Source organism: Thamnophis sirtalis, unplaced genomic scaffold, assembly GCF_051295495.1.
Source record: "Thamnophis sirtalis isolate CommonGarterSnake01/CBP01778 unplaced genomic scaffold, rThaSir2_p1.2 scaffold_4, whole genome shotgun sequence".
Taxonomy (NCBI): domain Eukaryota; kingdom Metazoa; phylum Chordata; class Lepidosauria; order Squamata; family Natricidae; genus Thamnophis; species Thamnophis sirtalis.
In genome coordinates, this window is record NW_028261384.1 from 126342735 (window position 1) to 126363621 (window position 20887).

The 20887-nt window shown below is 46.1% G+C and overlaps 1 protein-coding gene across 3 annotated transcripts in view; it reads left to right on the plus strand.

Annotated features, from left to right (window-relative positions):
• The window catches only part of KHNYN (KH and NYN domain containing), a 36919-nt gene extending 16241 nt beyond the window's left edge, over positions 1 to 20678 (plus strand). For 2 of the 3 annotated variants that reach the window (XM_087714148.1, XM_087714146.1), the window contains exons 6-8: positions 6261 to 6368; positions 15088 to 15189; positions 19253 to 20678. In XM_087714148.1, coding sequence (XP_087570274.1) covers positions 6261 to 6368; positions 15088 to 15189; positions 19253 to 19577 — 535 coding nt within the window. In that variant the 3' untranslated portion in view covers positions 19578 to 20678. The remainder of the gene's footprint in view (positions 1 to 6260; positions 6369 to 15087; positions 15190 to 19252) is intronic. The other variant, XM_087714147.1, reaches the window with a different exon arrangement.
• Positions 20679 to 20887: the final 209 nt, after the last annotated feature.

Sequence of the window (20887 nt, forward strand, 5' to 3'; positions counted from 1 at the left end):
AGAGTGGGTATGGAGCAATTCTGTTTGGAATGGAAATGACACCCTCCATGATAGCTAGCATTGCATAGCACCTGTTCAAAATCATCAGATTTTTAATTACCGTATTTTTCGGAGTATAAGACACACCTTTTTCCATCAAAAAAGAGGCTGAAAATCTGGGGGCGTCTTATACACTGAGTACAGCATTTTTTGCTTCCCGAAATCCCACCCCCTTCACCAAACTGGCCGTGAATAGCTTTTAGGAAGATTAGCTTATAGAGTGCTCCTGGGGACTGGGGGGGGGGGGGGGGCAGAATTGAGCAAAAAACAGGCCATTTTTTTCTCAATCTCGCCACACACACACCAGTCCTCAGGAGCACTCTATAAGCTTCCTAAAGACTATCCATGCCATGTCCCCCTTTTTTTGACAAAAAACGGGCCCTTTTTGAGAGGTTTGCACAGTGCAAAAACTTTTTTTTAAAAAATTGCCTCTTGATGCATCTTGTACTCCGGTGCATCTTATACTCCAAAAAATACTGTATTATTAGATAACTTTCAAAATCTGCTTCTTGGTATTCTAGAGGAGGTGCCCAAGACAGTTATGCCAGTGGTGTCTACCTTTTCAGCAGTGAGTGCCGAACCATAATGCAATGCCACAATCATAATGCAACGCACGTGCCCCCCTCCCCCATGACCTCCCCCGTGTGTGTGCTCGCCCATTGCATTATGGTTCAGCACTTGCTTTCGAAAAGGTTAGCCATCACTGGCCTAAACAAGAAAACCCCTGCCAAGGAGCAAGCTTTTATGACATCTAAGATACCAATAAAGGAGAGTATTTGTAGGTGTGGAATGAGCGCAGTGTGGCTTAGTGGTGAAGACACTCACCTCCCACTCGGAAGGTTGAGAGTTCAATCCTAGGTAGCAAGGAAAAAAATACCTGCTTTGAACTCTGTGTGGCATCAGGAAGGGCATCCGGCTGGTAAACGCTCAGCTCCATCCAGTTGCTCCGATTCTACCCCAAATTAAAGGATTGTTGTTGTTAGTTACAAAGTTATGTCCGACCCATCGCAACCCCATGGATAAAATTCCTCCAGGCCTTCCCGTCCTCTACCATTTTCTGGAGTCCATTTAAGCTCACGCTTCGGTGACTCCATCCAGCCATCTCATTCTCTGTCGTGCCCTTCTTCTTTTGCCCCTCCATCTTTCCCAGCATGAGGCTCTTCTCCAGTGAGTCCCTCTTTCTCATTCGGTGGCCAAAGTATTTGAGTTTCATCTTCAGGATCTGGCCTTCTAAAGAGAAATCAGGGTTGATCTCCTCTAGGACTGACCCGTTTGATGGCCTTGCAGTCCAAGGGACTTGGAGGAGTTTTCTCCAGCACCAGAGTTCAAATAGCAATAGCAATAGCAATAGCAGTAGACTTATATACCGCTTCATAGGCCTTTCAGGCCTCTCTAAGCGGTTTACAGAGAGTCAGCATATTGCCCCCAACAATCTGGGTCCTCATTTTACCCACCTCGGAAGGATGGAAGGCTGAGTCAACCCTGAGCCGGTGAGATTTGAACCGCTGACCTGCTGATCTAGCAGTAGCCTGCAGTGCTGCATTTAACCACTGCGCCACCTTGGCTCTTGCGCCTCAATTCTTTGGCGTTCAGCCTTTCTTACAGCCATACATTGCAACTGGGAAAACCATAGCCTTGACTATAGACTGTTTTGTTGGCAGGATGATGTCTCTCCTTTTTAGTGTGCTGTCTAGATTTGCCATAGCTTTCCTCCCCAGGAGCAAACGTCTTTTAATTTCTTGGCTAAAAATTAAGGGATTAATTAATCGTAAAAAAGAGTGTATCTTATCTGTAGCTTAGGGTTGAAATGAAGACTCTTTGGTCCTCACCAAACTTGGCAGTTTTCCTGCAGATGTTTTCTTATACCCAAACTAGGCAACCTCATCAGTTCTCATAGGAATGGATCAATAGCACTGATGAAGTTACTTAGTTTGGTAATGAAACGTTGCCAGGAAACAAGCTCAGAGAGCATCAATGCCCTAAGGCATTTGTTCCACCTTTAAAATATTTCAAGCCGCCTCTTTGGAAATATTGCTTGTGGCCAAATTTGGGGAAATTGAGATGAACAGACAAAGAGAGTTTTTTTTTTTTTTTTTAGAATTGCCCACTTATTTCAACATTTGCTGAGCAGACTGATGGGTGATAATGAAGTCATTCTTTTACAAGGCCTGGTAATGGGAGTTTCCCCAGGGCTTTCCCAGTTTCAAGGCAGTGAATGGCTTCCTTCATTGTTATTATTTTTAGGTCACACGAGCCTTAGACACTGAACAGAAGCAGGAAATGATTCTGCCAACCAATTAGATACACAATGCAAATTTAATGTTGGAGTCAAATTCCTTGTCGTACTAAGAAACAAAAATCTGTTGCGGACATTAAAACAGATAGCAGTATTTATTAAATACCGTATTAAGTTTACTAAGTGGTACTTTGGTACTCAACTGCTTTGAAACTCATCCTGATTTGGTACTCGGTGCATTTTGATATGACCATTTTTGTCCTGTTACTTGTTGTTTGTTTGGTACTCAACGCACAAGCTAGAACTTGTCAGAATTGACTGCCTTCTGACTCACTACATTATTATTTCTTCTTCTTCTTCTTCTTCTTCTTCCTCCTCTTCTTCCTCTTCTTCTTCTTCTTCTTCTTTGCCTTCTCCCCTCCTCTTCTTCCTCCTCCTCCTCTTCTCCTCCTCCTCCTCTTCCTCCTCCTCTTCTTCTTCCTCCTCCTCCCCTCTTCTTTTTCCCCTTCCCCATCCCCTTCTCCTCTCCCCCTCCTCTTCTTCTTCCTCCTCCTCCCCTCCTCCTCCTTCTTCCTCCTCCTCCTCTCCTTCTCCTTTCCTTCTTCCCCTTCCCCCTTCCCCCCCCCTCCTCCTCCTCTTCTTCTTCTTCTTCTTCTTCTTCTTCTTCTTCTTCTTCTTCTTCTTCTTCTTCTTCTTCTTTCCCTTTCCCTTCCCCTTCTCCCCTCCCCCTCCTCTTCTTCTTCCTCCTTCTCCCCTCCCTTCCCCCTCTCCTCCGCCTCCTCTTCCTCTTCCTCTTCTTCTTTCTCCTCCTCCTCCTCCTCCTCCTCCTCCTCCTCCTCCTCCTCCTGCTCTCTCCTCCTCTCTCCTACTCCTTCTTCTGCTATTCTGCTGTCATCGGACATCGACGATCATGTTGGCAATTCTTTTTTTATCAAAAGCTGCATGAAAAAATGCTGCTGAGTTTTGTCCCACCCAGTCCCTTAGATTTTGATGCCATGATATTCTTCTTCTGCCTGGTCGTCCTCGTTTGCCTTCAGTATTTCCCTGGAGGGATTAAGTGAAGTATGGCGTGTTTTTCCGGGTGTCACCCAAAATATTCTAACTTCCGCTTTTTAATGGTTTTGATTATTTCCTTTGAGTTTCCCAGACGGCTTATTACCCCCTCCTTTCTGATTTTGTCAGCCCAGCTTATACGTAACAACCACCTGTAAATCCACATTTTAAATGCTTCTAATCTCTTCAAGTAGCTTCGTGTCAGAGACCAACTCTCCAGTCTGTAAAATGGGATAGAAAAGGTATAGCATCTGACAAGGCTGATTTTCAGCCTTAGGCTTATGTCGTGACGTTTTCATTTTAAAGAATGCTGTTCGAGCTTTCTCTGTCCTTGTCTTTACTTCAGTGGTCATGTCCCAGCTTCCGTGTAAATTAGAATCGAGGTACCTTATCAGGGCCGGATTTCCCTATAGGCTAACTAGGCTTCAGCCTAGGGCCTCAAGATCAAGAGGGGCCTACATTCAAATTGTTAGCAGAATTAAAATTACACTATTCTAAAAACAGTGAACACTAAAACACTGAACCGAAAATAAGGAGAAATTCTACGCATATGACTAATAAACAAACATAAAAATGTATTGGTTAAGATCGTTCCAGTGCTGCGGCAGTTGGGAAGCCCGCCCACATTCCCAGCACCGGCGGTCGGGCGAGAGGCGCGGCCACTCCCAGTAGCTGCCCAGTCGATGCAGAGCCCACCAGCAGCCAGGCAGGTGAGGGCGAGGGGGTCGAGCCGGGCATCTGAGCGCAGCAGGGGAGGCGGCTGGCCTCGCTGCCTTTGCCGCAGAGCAGAGCCGCCCTCCGTCGGGAGGCCAGCTATATATATTGATATGTATTGATATATCACAGTAATGATGTATTTTATTGTCTCTCATGTAGTTTACAAACTTAAAAATGGGAGGTGAAAGGGCCTCATAAGTGGAATAGCCTAGGGCCTCTTTTCATCTAAATCCGGCCCTGTACGTTATTAATGTAACTAAGGTACGTTATTCCTTACGGGAAAATAATTTGTTTCGTAGTCAGCATTTTTGATACTCATCGTGCCTCCCGGAACCAATTAACGATGAGTGCCAGTGCTTTATGTCCCTCTTGTCTCACAAATAATCTTAGAAATATAAATTTGGAATTTTGCGCAGAGTTTGCATCATTTTTGGCTTTGATGGCCTCTTCTAACTCTAAAGGTCGGTTGGAAGAAATGTCCTTCTGCGTTCAGTTCCAAGTGGGGAGAAAGACACCGGAAATAATGGTTGCTGTTTGGAAAGGTGGTTTAATGGTGAACAGGACCACATGGTTTGAGGTCCTGTGCAAAAAAAAAAAGGAAAGAGATGTTGAGAGTGCCTGTGTTTTATGCCCTCTCTGGGCTTTTGAATTTGAGCTTGTATTCTGCTTGTTTGTCAGAATCCCACGGAGCCATGCAGGGATAACTTTGTAGGTTGTTTATTGAATCCCAAGTTTGGTTGAGCCTTGCTGGGTGATGATGTAATGAAAGGGCTTTGGGCAATTCCTACCATGGCTCTGCCTGAAAGAGGTAGATTTTTGTGATGTAAAATAGACTGACCCAGGTCTTAATGGCCCATTGACAAAGTGGGGCGAGGGCTGAGTTTCTGCTTCCCTTTTACGGGAAATATTCTGCCCTTTTAACATTTCCTAAAATAACTCATTTTTGTAAGAGAGGGGTGGATGCTAACTTCCTACAGTGCCTTTGAAAAGAAGTAGGAGGATAACTTGTGTTTGCCTGTGGTAGAGCCCATATCTTGCTAAGCTCTATTGTGGTTTAGTTTAGTGTGTACTAACTGTCTAGTTGAACTAGTTGAAAGAAGCATAACTTGCTGTAATTTTCAGACTATAAGACGCACAAAAGTATAAGACACACAATGATTTTGAAGAGATTTTGAAGTAAATTTCTTTTAAAAAGTTTTTGCACTCTGCAGGCCTCCTAAACCTTCTACACGCCTCATTTTTTGCAAAACAAATACAGAGCTTTGGAAGGCTTGTAGAATGCTCCTGGGGGTTGGGGGAGGGGCAAAAACGAGCAAAAAAGGGCACATTTTTTGCTCATTGTTGCCCTCCCCAGCCCTCAGAAGCACTCTGGAAGCCTCCTGAAGGCAATGCACGTCCATTTTTGCAAAGGGGTCAGGGTTTTGAGAGGCCAAAAATGCTGTATTCAGTGTATAAGACGCACCCAGATTTTCACCCTCTTTTTTTTTAGGGAAAAAGGTGCGTCTTATATTCTGAAAAATATGGTAAGTCAAAGTGCTTTGGGAGGCTTGTAAAGTGCTCCTGGGGACTGGGGCCCCCCTTAAAAACGAACAAGCATTTCCTAGACAAGACCTTTGCCCTTCCGGATCTTTTGCAATGGGGCAAGTATCCATGATGGATGTGGACCTCTCCTCAAAGGAAGCTTGAGCGTGGCCCGACAAAAGCGTGCACGACAAAAGCGCGCTGACAAAACCGTGTTGCTAAAACCGCAACATCATCAACACGCCGACAACAGCGTGGTGACAGAAGGGCGCTTTACAACAGCGCGGCGACAGAAGGGCGATTTAAGTTAAGGTAAGGGTTAGGGTCAGGATTAGGTTCAGGGTTAGGGTTAGGGTTAGGGTTAGGGTTAGGGTTAGGGTTAGTTTTAGGGTTAGGGTTAGGTTTAGGGTTAGGTTTAGGGTTAGGTTTAGGGTTAGGTTTAGGGTTAGGTTTAGGGTTAGGTTTAGGGTTAGGTTTAGTTTTACAGCGCGCTTCTGTCGCTGCGCTGTTGTTGATGCGATTCAGCACTCATTCATCGGAGCGCTTTAGAACTCGTGGTTTTGTCACCGCGGTTTAGTCAGGCACGGTTTTGTCGTTCGCCCTTTTGTCGGTGAACCAAGCTTGAGAACTTTGACACAGGAGAGGCAAAATTTCTCTCTGGCTCTCCTTTTACATGTTTTTCATTGGACTGCAGAATGATGCTGAATCTAGCGGAACAGACCAACGGGGTGATTGTCACCAACGACCAGTTCCGGGACCTTGCCAAAGAATCCAAGAGATGGATCAAGATCATCAAAGAGAGGTGAAGGAGGATTCTTAAATTTGGGAGCTCAGTGGGGTGGAGAAAGAGGCAATCACCCCCTTTTTTTAAAGGACTTTCTTGAAAGGGATTTGAAGGGGGGGAAAACATGGCCCCTTTATGACATGTGGACTTCAACACCCAGAATTCCTGAACCAGCATGCCAGTTCAGGAATTCTGGGAGTTGAAGTCCACACATCATAAAAGGGGCCATCTTTCCACAAACCCTGTTCTAGACAGGTTTTCCCTTTCTTGAATGAGGTGGGAAGAAATAGAGTCGAGACTCGGTTGAGGGAGTCAAGGAAGCTGAAGATTTGTCCTCCAGAGTCAGTTATGAAGAAAGAGGCATTTGACATGGGACTATGGCTATCTGGTGTGGTCTGGGGGAAATGACACATTTCAATGCCTTCCCACTAATCCGCCTGCCACCCATTGAGGACTGAAGATGTTAACGAGGACAGTTCCAGGAAGTCCTTTATTTCTACATTTGAAATTTCCAAGATTTTTGGGTGGGAGTTTCTTCTGAGAAGTGATGGAAACCACAGACAGACAGTTTAGTTTTGATCTCTGTTTCTCCTGAGACGCCTTAATGGAGAAAAAACAATTTATAAAACAACTCGCTTCCTGCTCTGGAATTGTGGGTACTTCACCACTGGAGGTTTCTAAAAATAGACTGGACTGGGTAATCAGTTGATATAAGGTATATTGGTATAATATATAAGGTATATTGGTATAAGGCCGTGATGGTAAACCTGAGGGCACCTGAGCCGTTGCCCAGCTCTGCTTTACCAGGCATGCGCGTAGGGTCTCCCGCCGGCCAGCTGATTTCGGGTCTCTGCCCGGGAGACACGCATGCATCAGCAATAGTTTTCTCTTACCTTTGTTACTGGTTTGGAACTGGGAGTGTGTGCTTCTGCGCATGTGCTGAGAGTCCGTGTTGATGTCTGGGCAGGTGGGCGGAGCCTCCCGCTGGCACCACTACCGGTTTGCCCGAACTGTGGCGAACCGGCAGAATACCGCGTATGCATGCACAGGGGGCGGCACGCGAGGAGAAAAAGGCTAGCCGTCACTGGTAAAAGGCCTCCTATTTTGAGCAGTGGGTTGGACTATAAGACCTCTGGGTTCCCTCCAGTGGTGGGTTTCAAATTTTTTTAGAACCTCTTCTGTAGGTGTGGCCTGCCTTGTGAGAGTGGCTTGCTGGCCATGTGACTGGGTGGGAGTGGCTTGGCAGTCATGTGACTGAATGGGCGTGGCCAACTTGTAAAATGTGGTGAAACGCACTTAACAACGCTCTTTCTTAGCAACCAAAACGTTGGCTCAGAAACTCTGGCATTTAAAGCATGCAGGTCTTAAAGCTGTCAAGTTACAAGACCCTTGCACCCCTATCCCTTTAGAAAAAAACCCCCAGGGGTGTTCAAACTTGACACCTTTAAGACTTGTGGACTTCAACTCCCAGAATTCCTCCTCCAGTCATGTTGGCTCAGGAACTCTGGCATTGAAGTGTGCAAGTCTTAAAGCTGTCAAGTTACAAGACCCTTGCACCCCTAACCCTTTAGGAAAAAAAAAAACAGGGGTGTTCAAACTTGACAACTTTAAGACTTGTGGACTTCAACTCCCAGAATTCCTCCTCTCACTCTTCATCTTGATGATGTGCGAATGGGCGGTGGGGGGAGGGAGCTGGAACCGGTTCTAAAGGGCACTGTAGATTTGTGGAACCTCTTCTATAGAAGAGCTTAGAACTGGCAGGAACCCACCCCTGGTTCCCTCCCAGCCGAATGGTTTTATGTACAGCTAGTCTTCGACTTATGACCACAGCTGAGCCCCAAATTTCTATTGCTAAGCAAGGCGATTGCTAAAAGAGCTTTGCCCTATTCTACGACCTTTCTTGTCGCAGTTATTAAGTGAATCAGTGCATTTGCCAGGTTACGGAGTTGTAAGTGAATCTGGCTTCCCCCATTGACTCTGCTTGTCAGAAGGCTGCCAAAAAAAAACAAAAACACCATGATTATGTGACTCCGGGACACTGCAATTGTCATAAATGTAAGTCAGTTACCAAGCATTCGAATTTTGCAAAGGCTTATTAAAAGATGGTGTTGTTGTTGTTGATATTGGCACTAGTGAAAGGTGACTCTAAACATACCCACAGCTTTCACTAATTAAGTTTCCCCTCTTCCTCTGGCCAGCCAGCTGTGGGACTGTCCTTGGGTTCCCACAGGATAAGCTTTATTGTTTTCACTACAAAAAGCATCCAACTACCCACCGTATTTTTTGGAGTTATAAGATGCACCTTTTTCGCCAAAAGAAGAGGGTGAAAATCTGGGTGCGTCTTACACACTGAATACAGCATTTTTGGCCTCCTGAAACCCCGCCCCCCCCTTTGCAAAAATGGACATGCAGATGTTTTGGGAGGCCTGCAAAGTGCTCCTGGGGGCTGGGGAGGGCAAAATGAGCTAAAAATGTGCCCCCCCCACAGCCCCCAGGAGCACTCTAAGACCCTCCCAAAGCTCTGCATGCCTTTTTTTTTTTTTGCTTAGCACTGCTGAGAAACACTGCATTTGTAGCCTCCTTACTATCTTGAATAGCCGAGGCTAAACGTATGGGTATAGGTTCTCCTACTTGAGCAGGGGGCTAGATTAGAAGACCTCTAGGGGTCCATTGGGCCATTTTTTGCTTGTTTTTGCCCCCCCCCCAGCCCCCAGGAGCATTCTACAAACCTCCCAAAGCATATGCAAATTTTTTTTTGCCTCCCCCAGCCCCCCAGGAGCACTTTGCAGGCCTCTCAAACTCTCTGCATGCCCCGTTTTTCACAAAAAAAAAAAATGAGGCGTGCAGAGGTTTTGGGAGGCCTGCAGAGTGTGCAAAACCTTTTTTTAAAATTTACCTCTTCAAAATCTTATACTCCGGTGCCTCTTATGCTCCAAAAATACGGTATTTCCCTCCCTACCCCCCCCCACCCCCCCGGTGGTATGGCAGCCCTGACACCTCCAAGATGGCCTCAGCTATAACCGTTTCAGGGTTGACATTTTGTGCTGGGGTCTGGAGAAGGAAGGTGTCTCACGGCTGCTTGGCTGGCTGTAGCTCCTCGGCATTTCTGGAGCGGGAAGCCCCTGGGATCTGCTTCCCCTTTCGGCTGGTCTTCCCACGTTTGGTGAAGTCCAAACCTCTTCCTCCTTGGCCATTTAGCCACCTGCTGAGCTTGACAGCTGCTTCACTCCCTCGCTCGTACATATCTCCTTTCCCAAACAAGACAGATCTTTCTCCAAGCGCACCTACACACCCGTGCTCTGGTGCTCTTTAACATTTTCCTCTTATATTTTGAAAACACGTGTGGGAAAAATGCTCTTCAGCCTGCAGTCCCGGAGTTGTAGGAGGAAAAACAAAACAAAACAGACGGGCAAACTTAGGATGACCTGTTGGAAAGCTTTTTTCCCCACTTAGTTTTTTAGAAGATCATTTCTAGAGAATGTTCTTCAAATATGGAGCTTCTTCTGTTTGAGGTCCCCTCTGAAATGGTGCAATGGAAAAAGAGCCGGTTTGTTTATTAATAACTACATTGTCATAATTTTCCTATGATTTTTCTGTATTGCAATTATTGGGAAAATTCCTTCCTTCCTTCCTTCCTTCCTTCCTTCCTTCCTTCCTTCCTTCCTTCCTTCCTTCCTTCCCTCCCTCCCTCCTTCCCTCCCTCCCTCCTTCCTTCCCTCCCTCTCACCTAATTCTCTTTCCTTCCTTCCCTCCCTCCATCTTAACCAATTCTCTTTCCTTCCTTCTTTCCTCCCTCCATCTCTCCCTCTCACCTAATTCTCTTTCCTTCCTTCTCTCCCTCCCTCTCAATCAATTCTCTTTCCTTCTTTCCTTCCTTCTTTCCTCCCTCCGTCCCTCCCTCTCACCTAATTCTCTTTCCTTCCTTCCCTCCCTCTCAATCAATTCTTTGTTAATTTCGATTCCTTCGTCTGTATATCTTGCCTACAGATAAGAAATGTTCTCACCTTACATTAGCTTTGCTCAGATGGCCCTCAAGAGCTACAGGAAGCTATTTGGAGACGTGATATCATAGGATGTCCCTGATTACCCACATTTTAGACTTAAAATTCACCATTAAATGTGTGCTTGTTAAGCGACAGCATCGCATGGCTGTACCCAATTTCACAGCCATTTTTTTTGCCGTGGTCCTTGGACCACAATCCCCATCACCTGTCTCAAGCAGTGCTGGGATGGCCAGAACAGTATAAACAGTAACAGAATCGGAAGGGACCTTGGAGGCCATCTAGTCCAGTTCCCTGCTCACACAGGAGACCCGGACTAGGGATTCGAACCGCTGAACTGCCGACCTTTCCGATCGACAAGCTCAGTGGCTTAGCAGCGTGCAGGGCGGCTTGCGAGTGCCGCTTGTTTAGCGCTGTCGTAACTTCGAACAGTCTCTGAATGAGTTGTGGTTAAGCCGTATTCAGTCCACATTGATTCAACAACCAGGCATCGGTGACAGGAAGGGCATCCAGCCAGGACACAACACAGCTCCATTCAGTTGGCCGGACTCCATCCCAAAAGAGATTATGGGGGTTGTTAAAATGATGAGTCATTCAACAATCAGCCATTCTTGATTTTTATTTTTCATCCCTCACACTTAAGTAGCTGCTCCTTACCTCAAGTTCAACCTGTATGTACCACCTGATAGGCCCACCATTTCCTTCCCAGCCTTAAACCCTTAAAGGTAAAGATAAATTTCCCCCTCACACATATGTGCTAGTCGTTCCCAACTCTAGGGGGTGGTGCTCATCTCCGTTTTAAAGCCGAAGAGCCAGCGCTGTCTGAAGACATCTCCGTGGTCATGTGGCCGGTATGCAGGGGTGGGTTTCAAAAATTGTTCGAACCTACTCTGTGGGCGTGGCCTCCTTTGTGGGAGTGGCTTGCTGCCCATGTGATCGGATGGGAGTGGCTTGCCACCCATGTGACCGGATGGGAGTGGCCTGCCACCCATGTGACCTGGTGGGAGTGGCCAAGACGATGTTATTACTAGATATTACTAATTACTAGATATTATTAATATTACTAGATCATTATTAATGCATAGATAACTGTGGGACATTACACACCCACCCACACCCACAAACTATGACAGTGCTAGGAAAACACAAAAAAAATAAAAATCCCCCCCCCCCCCATAAAAAAGACTGCCAATGAAACCAGTTTTTTTTTCCTAAGCCTAAGAACAGGAAAGACAAAGTCACTGGAATAAAAACCATCAAGGCAATGTGGAAAATTATAAAGGACAGGCACTCACAGAACCATCAAGCACCTCAGAATTACCTAAACGAGGGTGAAACACACTGCCTTGCAACAAACCTGGCCTGCCCATAGAAAAGCAGCCACTTTGAGACACATAAACCTGGTCTAAACACTTAAAAGCAACATATTGCATCACAAATAAAACATTTGCAAAAAGGAATAACATTTCTTGTAATAAACATTCTATAAACAATAAATAAATAAAAATTCCCTAAACTAATTAAAAACCACCACGTTCAGAGAACACCAAAGGACCCCACAGTCCTCTCCCTCCTTATCTTTTTCTTTTTTGTCCTAACTTTCTCCTCCTCCCCCCCCAACCCCATTCCCTTCTAGCACTGATGATGTTACCAAAGAGGAGCTCTCACAGGGGTAAATGACTGCAAGCAGCAGCTTCAGTCACCTGCTCGCAGCTGACAGTTGCGTTTGGGAGCGGAGGTGGTGGCAGCAGAAGTGGGCACAGACGGGATGTCCCCGCTTGCTGAGTAGAACGAGGCGGCGGGGATGCATTGTTTCAGGGTGCCCCAAGCGCTGGCTCCTCTGAGTGTAGCCCATTCCCCCTCCCAAGAAGACCATTTTCTTTTTAAAAACTCCTCTGCAGACGATCTTGAAAACCTGCGAGGGATTCCCCCACCCCATTCCTGATTGCCTGTAGCCTTGGAAGCTTCCGAAACTTAACAGTAAAAGCAATTAAGAACTTCTCTCGCTCCTGAGATTTTCTTTATTGTGCAAACGCTTGCTTTAAGGCTGCAGGCACCCAGGGAGGGGGGCAGGAGAAATCTGCCTATCTGTCCCCTTCCAAAGCAACCTTGCAGGATTTCAAGATCATCCGGAGAGGCGTTTTTTTAAAAGAAAATCCTGAAAAGCCACAAGATTTGGAGAGATGGGAAGCTGGTCTTTTTTTTGGGGGGGGGGGGAATCCCCAGAACCAGGAGCGCAGCCCATTCCCCCTCCCAAGAAGACTGTTTTCTTTTTAAAAACGCCTCTGCAGACGATCTTGAAAACCTGCGAGGGATTCCCCCACCCCATTCCTGATTGCCTGTAGCCTTGGAAGCTTCCGAAACTTCTCTTGCTCGTGAGATTTTCTTTATTGTGCAAACGCTTGCTTTAAGGCTGCAGGCACCCAGGGAGGGGGGCAGGGGGAATCTGCCTATCTGTCCCCTTCCAAAGCAACCTTGCAGGATTTCAAGATCATCCGGAGAGGCGTTTTTTAAAAAGAAAAACCCCGCAGGCACCCAGCGACAGGGGCTAGGAGCTAGGAACCCGGAAGTTAATTACTTCCGGGTTCACTGATGAACAGGTTCGCAAGAACTGGTGCGAACCGGGAGGAACCCACCCCTGCCGGTATGACTAAACATTGAAGGTTCACAGAACACTGTTACCTTCCCACCAAAGGTGGTTCCTATTTTTTCTACTTGCATTTTTACATGCTTTCGAACTGCTAGGTTGGCAGAAGCTGGGACAAGTAACAGGAGCTCACACCGTTATGTGGCACTAGGGATTCGAACCGCTGAACTGCCGACCTTTCTGGTCGACAAGCTCAGTGACTTAGCCACTGAGCCACCGGGTCCCTGATAAGCCCTGAGGGGAGTGTTTTCAGTGGTTTGTTTGTGATAGGGATGGGCACAATTACCCAATTTCAAGGAGGAAAAAAGAGGCCAAACCAACTCCAAACATTACGGTTACAAGAGTTCACTTAGTGACGGAACAGAGGTACAACAGCACTGAAAGAAAAATGACATAACTATTACCATTGATTCCCCCCCCCCCCCAGTCAAGGGATCAAAATTCAGATGCTTGGCAACAGATTCATATTTATGACAGTTGCACACGATCCCCTTTTGCCACCTTCCGACAAACCAAGTCAACAGGGAAGCCAGACTCCCTGTCCCACTTAACAACTGTGTTACTAACTTTAACAACTGCAGTAGTTCACTTAATAACCGTGGCAAGAAAGGAGGTAAAATGGGGCAGAACCGAGCTTAAAAACTGTCTTGCTCGGCGACGGAAACTTGTGGCTCAATTGTGGTCGCAAGTCGAGGACTACCCGCGTGGCCCTTTTGGCGATGGGAATGGCCCCCATAACTGCTCTCGGGGGCCCTCTTAATCTGGAATGTAAAGCAGAGAAAATTCTGCTGTTGAAATTCAGTGACTGAATTTTAGGGCTTAATCCTGAGGCGCTGAGGAGGTCTGTGAAAATTGGCTCCCTCTGAAATGTGTGTTGTTGCTCCCAAAATGGCTGCTTTCAGGAGGTTGCCGAAAAATTACATTTTTAGAGTAAGCTGGAAGGGACCCCTAGAGGTCTTCTAGTCTAGCCCCCTGGTCAAGCAGGAGAACCTATATGCATACGTTTAGCCTCGGCTATTCAAGGTAGTAAGGAGGCTAGAATGCAGTGTTTCTCAGCAGTGCTAAGCTAATACCTCGGCTAAATCCTTGGGGAGAGGGGGGAGAAGTCCAGTGGATGATTTTTTTTCCTTAAAAAAATATTTCTTTCTGGTTGCATTTGCAAATTGCAGAAAACCCAAGCTGGTTTACTTACTTGTGGTTTAGTCCCCAACCTTTCGGACCTCAGGGACCACTAAATTCATAATTTTAAATCCCGTGGACCAATAATATGATCGTCCTAATGACTGCCTGGGTGGGCGTGGCTAAGTGGTCATGTGACTGGACGGGTGTGGCCAACTCGATGTCACTCACGTTGAGGGGTGCCTCGCCGGCCTCTGCCCACCCCTCCCCTCCCAGCCACTCCTCGCCTTCCTGCCTGCCTGGGCTCCTTAGGGGGGTCCCCAACAGGAAGCAGTTGCTGGAGCTAAGCAGCCACCTTGAGAAAGAGTTGGCAAAACAGCTGGCTCAGTTCAAATTGGATCTGACCGAGAAGGAGACTCAGCAGAAGCACCTCACTGAGGACTTTCCAAGCAGAGGGAAGATCTGCAGGAGTGCAAGGCCAGGTACTGGCGCCTGGAGGCTCAGCGGGCTGAGATGGTCAGCCAGTTCCAGGCCATGATGTAGTCGCACTGTAACATGGCCCTCCGGCTCTTTGCCATCAGTTCCGCTTTCCCTCCAGCCTTCTCCCAAAGCCCCACACCAGGCGGCTGAAGCAGACCCCAAGTTGGAATTTCTTCTCCCCTCTGACCCACACAAAAAGACCCCGAAGGGGGAGACTCTCTGCAGCAACATAAGCGTTCATTGCACGTATCCGACCCAGGAGCCGTAGTGTGAGGACCCCTGATTTAATGCAATATAAAAAAATGCAAATAATTTTTCTGTGGGCCACCAAAATTTTCTCATGGTGACCGCTGGTTTAGTGTGTTGAGTGGCTCGCAAGCCGTCATTTGGACCTCGGCACCATCAATAGACCTGACCCATTTGAGCTTGCGAAACAGGCTGTGGCTTTGCAGAACATGTGAACCCCTTTCTCTGGTTTTCTGTTGTGCAGCTTGTTGCAGTACACCTTCGTGGGGAACATATTCATGGTGCCGGACGATCCCTTAGGACGAAGCGGCCCTACCTTAGCAGAGTTCCTGAGGAAGAAAACAAGGTGAGTGTTTCTGATCCTCTTCTAACAAATATATCCCTTGAGCTACTCTGCCTGGGTTAGGTTTAGATGTTGTGGCCCGCCGGCAGCCTGCGGAGCTGGCAGCAGAGTCGGACACTGAGGAGATTGGGGAGGAACGTGGGTCAGGCCTGGGGGGGGGGGGGTTGAAGAAAGCTCAGGCAAAGGCTCTGCATCGGAGGCAGAGAGGGAGCTATACAGCAGCGAGGCAGAAGAACAGCTGGAGGCTGTTCCCAGTGTGCGCATACGCAGAGCTTCAAGAAAACAAGAACAACTCAGAAATCAGGGTCGACTAGGGAGTAAAGCCAAACCTTGGAGGTGATTGGCCCCTCCCATAGGAAACGAAAGAGAGTGAATGGGGAGGGGGCTTTTGCGGGAAACAATTCGTTCAACTGTTCATGTCAAGAGAGAAAAGTTCTGTGCCAAGTTTTGCCTTGCCCTTGTTTGGCAGCTTGCCAAACAAGATAAGGTTCGTATTTGATAAACAACCCTCTGAAAGACTGTTTGCAAAGCCTTGTGGTCTATGAATGAAAGGAATTCACAGTCGTGTAATTAAAAAGGATTTTGCCGGGACCAAGACTTTGCTTCTTGCTTGTTAAGGAAGCCTGGGTCAGAACATTAGATTTAAAAACCAACATCTTATAGATGGATGGAAATAAAAATAGTTCCATTCTGGGCCAGGCAATAGCAATAGCACTTAGATTTATATTCCACTTCATAGTGCTTTACAGCCCCTCTCTAAGCGGTTTACAGAGTCAACCTCTTGCCCCCAACAATCTGGGTTCACATGGACCCAGTTTTATGGACCTCGGAAGGACGGAAGGCTGAGTCAGCCTGGGGCCAGTCAGGATCGAACTCCTGGCAATCGGCAGAGTTCACTTGCAATACTGTGTTTTAACCAGTGCGTTATCCTGGTGCCTTGAATTTAACTCTTGGGGGTTTTTATGGGAGGGCATGTTTCTTTCAAACTATAAATCAAAGCAAATTTTAATACATTAGTCCATACATTCTCCCATTTATCTATCATTATACTCAAAAATTTTTGCCCGTTTTACCGTAGATTTTTATTTTTTACACATTCATCTACCAAGTTCATCTTAAGTAATATTGTATATACTTTAGCAATCAATCTACAGAACCTAAATCGATATCGAATTCAAATTTAAGTCCCGTGAAAACAAAACTTTTTTTTTTTAATCAATTTTAAATCTTTCAACAATTCTTTCAGGTTTCTTGGCCAGAGTGCCCACGTAGTTTCTGTCCAACTTCATAATCTGGGACTTCTTCCTGTTCCTCTATGCAATGAGGCTGCCAATGGCTGAGGCCAAAGATAAAATTTCCTTTGTGGTTTCTATGGTTTCTTCGACAGCCACAAGGAAACGATGTGTTCATGACGAATTTCAACTTCCTGGTCTTTCAACTTTCAATCTTGGGGTGGCCGATGAAGTGGCCTTCAGTCAGTTATGGGTTGGCAATTTCTCTGAAGCACGACATTCCCTTCATAATCTAAGCATTAACCAGGTTTAGCTTTGGATAGCAACTGAGAGTCATAGGCTGTTTCGGCCTGCCAGTGGAGCTGGCAGCAGATTCGGACAGTGAGGAGGTTGGGGAGGGACATGGGCCAGTCCTGGAGTCTGGGGAAGGCTCTGATGAGGGCTCTATGTCGAGGGCAGAGATGGGGCCAGAGCCCTATGCCAGTTATCAGCCGCCTTCAGAGCCAGACATCAGTGAGGCAGATGAACAGCTGGAGCCTGTTCCCTTTGTGCGCATGCGCAGAATTGCCAGACAAAGGGAACAGCTAAGGAACAAAGATCGACTTGGGAGTAAGGCCACTGGTGGACGGTGAATGGCCCCTCCCAGAGGGAATAAAATAGGAGCGAAAGGGGAGTGGAGTTTGCAGGAGACAATTAGTGACTCCCTGCCAAATTTTGCAGATATTGGACTGTCAGCTCTTCAAGCCAGATAAGGTCTGTGACCGTAAATCCTCCCTCGAAAGACTTTGCTGGATGTGAATGAGCAGAATTCACAGTAAATGAATAAAAACGTTTTTTTTTGTTGGGACCAGGAGTTTGCTTCATGCTCTCGGGAAGCCTCGGTCAGAACAAAGGCTGCTCTTGGTTGCTACTATGTTGGTGGTGAGAAACAGGTCTGGAATGGCAGGATAGCAAAACATGTTAGAGGACGGTGGCAGCTGCCAGATATTTCCCAATTGCCACCTTTGCCCTTTTTCTAATTCTACCGAAATTACAGTTCCTGGAATTCTTGGTTGCAACCATGTTGAAGGCTTTGGAAGCGATGATGATGAAAAACAGTGGCAGAGCTCCATCTTGTGGCCAGAAGTGGGAAGGGCCTGACTTTTTAGTTGCCACAACCAATCCTTTGCCATCAATCAATCCTTCGTATCTCACCTTCCAATTATTGCTCAGTCCAAAGCACCCGGGTTCCATTATGGAATTCCATTGCGCTATTCATTACCGTATTCTTCAGAGTACAAGACGCACCAAGATTTTGAAGAGGCAAATTTTAAAAAAAAGTTTTTGCACTCTGCAGACCTCCCAAACATGACCCATTTTTTCGTGAAAACGGGGCCACTTTTTGTCAAATAAAAAGGGCCTGAATAGCCTTTAGGTGGGTTGTAGAGTGATCCTGGTGGCTGGAGGAGCAAAAACGAGCAACAAAATGGCCTGTTCTTCGCTCATTTTTGCCCTCCCCAGCAGCACTCTGGAAGCCTCCTAAAGGCTATGCACGGCCATTTTTGCAAAGGGGAGGGGTTTCGGGAGGCCAAAAATGCTATAATCAGAGTATAAGAAGCACCCAAATTTTCACCCTCTTTTTTGAGGGAAAAAGGTGCGTCTTATACTCTGAAAAATACGGTATTATCTGAGAAATGTTAATTGAAGATAAGTTTTAATGAAAACCAATGGAACAGAAGTTGCCTTCAGGAGTTGCAGGAGCTTCATCACTGGAGGTTTTCAAGAAGAGATTGGACTGCCATCTGTCAGAAATGGTGTAGGGTTTCCTGCTTGGGCTGGGGGTTGGACTAGAAGACCTACAAGGTCCCTTCCAACTCTGTTAATTTACTAATTTGGCAAGCAAGCTTAAATTCTTCTTAGATTACCATGAGATGTTCCCAGTGGTGCATAAAACCCACGGGTTTATCTTATTGGGTGAAAACTTCTTTTTAAAATTTATTTTGTCAAATCTGTTTGCCACCTATCTCGCTATGTACTCTAGGCAGCTTACGACAATAAAAAGGTAGAAAAAGGAATAGCTGGATAAACAGAAGTAAAGGCATGGAAACAACGATAGCGGCTTAAACTGGTTTTCACAGCCAAATGTGTAGAGGAGGGAATTCCCCCAGTCGGACCCACAAAAATGAAAAGAATTCCAGCCCGTCCTAGTTTATGCCATCTTCACTCAGCTTGCTGAACTCCCATTCTCGAGCTAATGTCCTGTTCATAGAGGGGATTATCGCCCAAAGTGTCCATCACAAGTCACAGTGTGACTTACGCAAATTGCATAATGACACACTTTGTGTCATCGGTGTGATGGCGTCAGGCTGCACAGGACAGGACTTGCTCCCCAAGCCGTGGTGGCACAGTGGTTAGACTGCAGTACTACAGGCTACTTCTGCTGATCACCAGCTGCTAGCAGTTTGGCAGTTCGAATCTCACCAGGGTCAATGTTGACTCAGCCTTCCATCCTTTCGAGGTGGGTCAAATGAGGACCCAGATTGTTGGGGGCAATAGGCTGACTCTGTAAACTGCTTAGAGAGGATTGTAAAAGCACTGTGAAGCAATATATGTCCAAGTGCTATTGTTAAAAAGATGGATGGGTGGGGAGCAGAGAGCAAGTGGGGGAAGGGAGCCGGAGTCTGCCATCAATCTAACAATCTCCAATGAAAACAGTTGGTTTTAAAATAAGCAAATTGCTACTTCAAATAGAGAAAGATGAAAAAAAAATAAAAAAGTTAACCAATCCATTTCTTGCAAAACAGGGGCATGATTTGAATTTTTCTGCTTTTCCCCCCCCTCTCTTCCCATTGCAGAACCAAGTATCCCGACTGCCACTCTTTCAATGGAAAGCCCTCCTCACTGTTCCCGCCACCCCGTCCTGTCTCGCAGACAGAGGTCCTTCACCTCCGGGACAGGAGGCCCCCTTCAGGTTCTGGAGAGGACTACAGTAGAGGATGGCAGGACAGCCCGGTTGAGAAGGAGAAACTCCGTTCCAAGGAGGAGACCGAGTGGCTGAGGAAGAAGCTTTTGGAGATTTTTGTGGGACAAGACAGAAAAGTGGACTTTGTGCTCATGAGAGAGCTTTGCTGTCACGACCTGAATAAGCTCTCAGAGGCCATTCTCAGTTTTACTTTCTGAACCAGCTGGTGGACGATTCTGTGTCATGTTACCAAAATGAGGGGACCTAACACAGTTGCCTTCAGATATTGAACTTCAAATGATTGGCGTGGCCTTTGTGGAGAAAATGCTTCAGAATGAAGACGGCACTGTTGTTGTTGTTTCCCCCTGTTTCCTTTAATATCAGATGAATCTCACCTTTCCATCAGATTTCCTTCTCTTCAATAATCGGAGCGCTCTCTCTCTCTCTCTCGCTCCATTCCGGAAACGTGAAGTCGCTTGCTGGAAGTTGACTCCCGACACGCAATATGGCGGACCTAAGCTATGGGAGAGCGGAAGACTTTTGAGACGGAATGACTCCAAATAAATCGGTCCTTTGCCGGGAGAAATTCCTTGCAGGATTTCTCACTCTTAAAGGCCCAATTCCCAACATCCAATCTTGGGCTCAGTTTTCACCAATCAGCGAATTCTGTGATTAAAAAAAAAAAATCACGACTTTTGTAAGCTTTTGCTTTAAAAGGGTAGAGAGCTGAGGGATCCTCGGTGCTCCGTGAGCTTGGTTGTTCTCTTGTAGTTGTTTCGCTACCCAAACTAAGTCACTAGTGATAGCGCTGATGATGTTACCTAGTTGGGTAGTGAGACGTCTGCAAGAAAACAACCAAGCTCAGAGAGCATCAAGAACCCCTTACATTAACCCTGAGCTATCACTATTCTCCTTTATTGGTAGAGATGCTTACACAGAATCTCCCTTTTAGGCTTAGCGAAAGGACCACCGTTGTGTATTCTCAGCATTCACCCAGTTTGATTGGAGTCCAGTTTAATATTAACACCCATTGCAAGATTAGATTTGTGGTTTGATTAAAAAAAAAAGCTGTTTTATACTTCTACAACAGCTTTCCTCAAAGTGGCAACCTCCAAATGTATTCAGTGTCTAAAGGTGCAGTTATCCATCTTGCTATTCAAAAAAAAAAAAAGGATGGGAATTAGTCATCCAAGTCAAATGGTTCGAAGAAAAATCTGAGCCTCCAATACTGATTGTATAAATCCTATTTTATATCTTTTGAGTAGGGTGCCAAAATCAATTTTATGCAGAGATTTTTAAATTTCCCTCACGCAATTCAAGTACGTTTGGGGTGGGTGGGTGGGTCAATTCTTATACAGTCTCTTATAAATAAAAGGGTTAATTTTTATTAAATATATATATATTTAAAATTATACTTTTGTAGGGTAAAGGGAGAAAAAAATATTGCACTGTTCTTCCTAACTATTTTTTGAAAGCTAAAAATAAAATTTGTTTTCTGAAAACAGTATTGTGTGTTAATAGTGCCCTC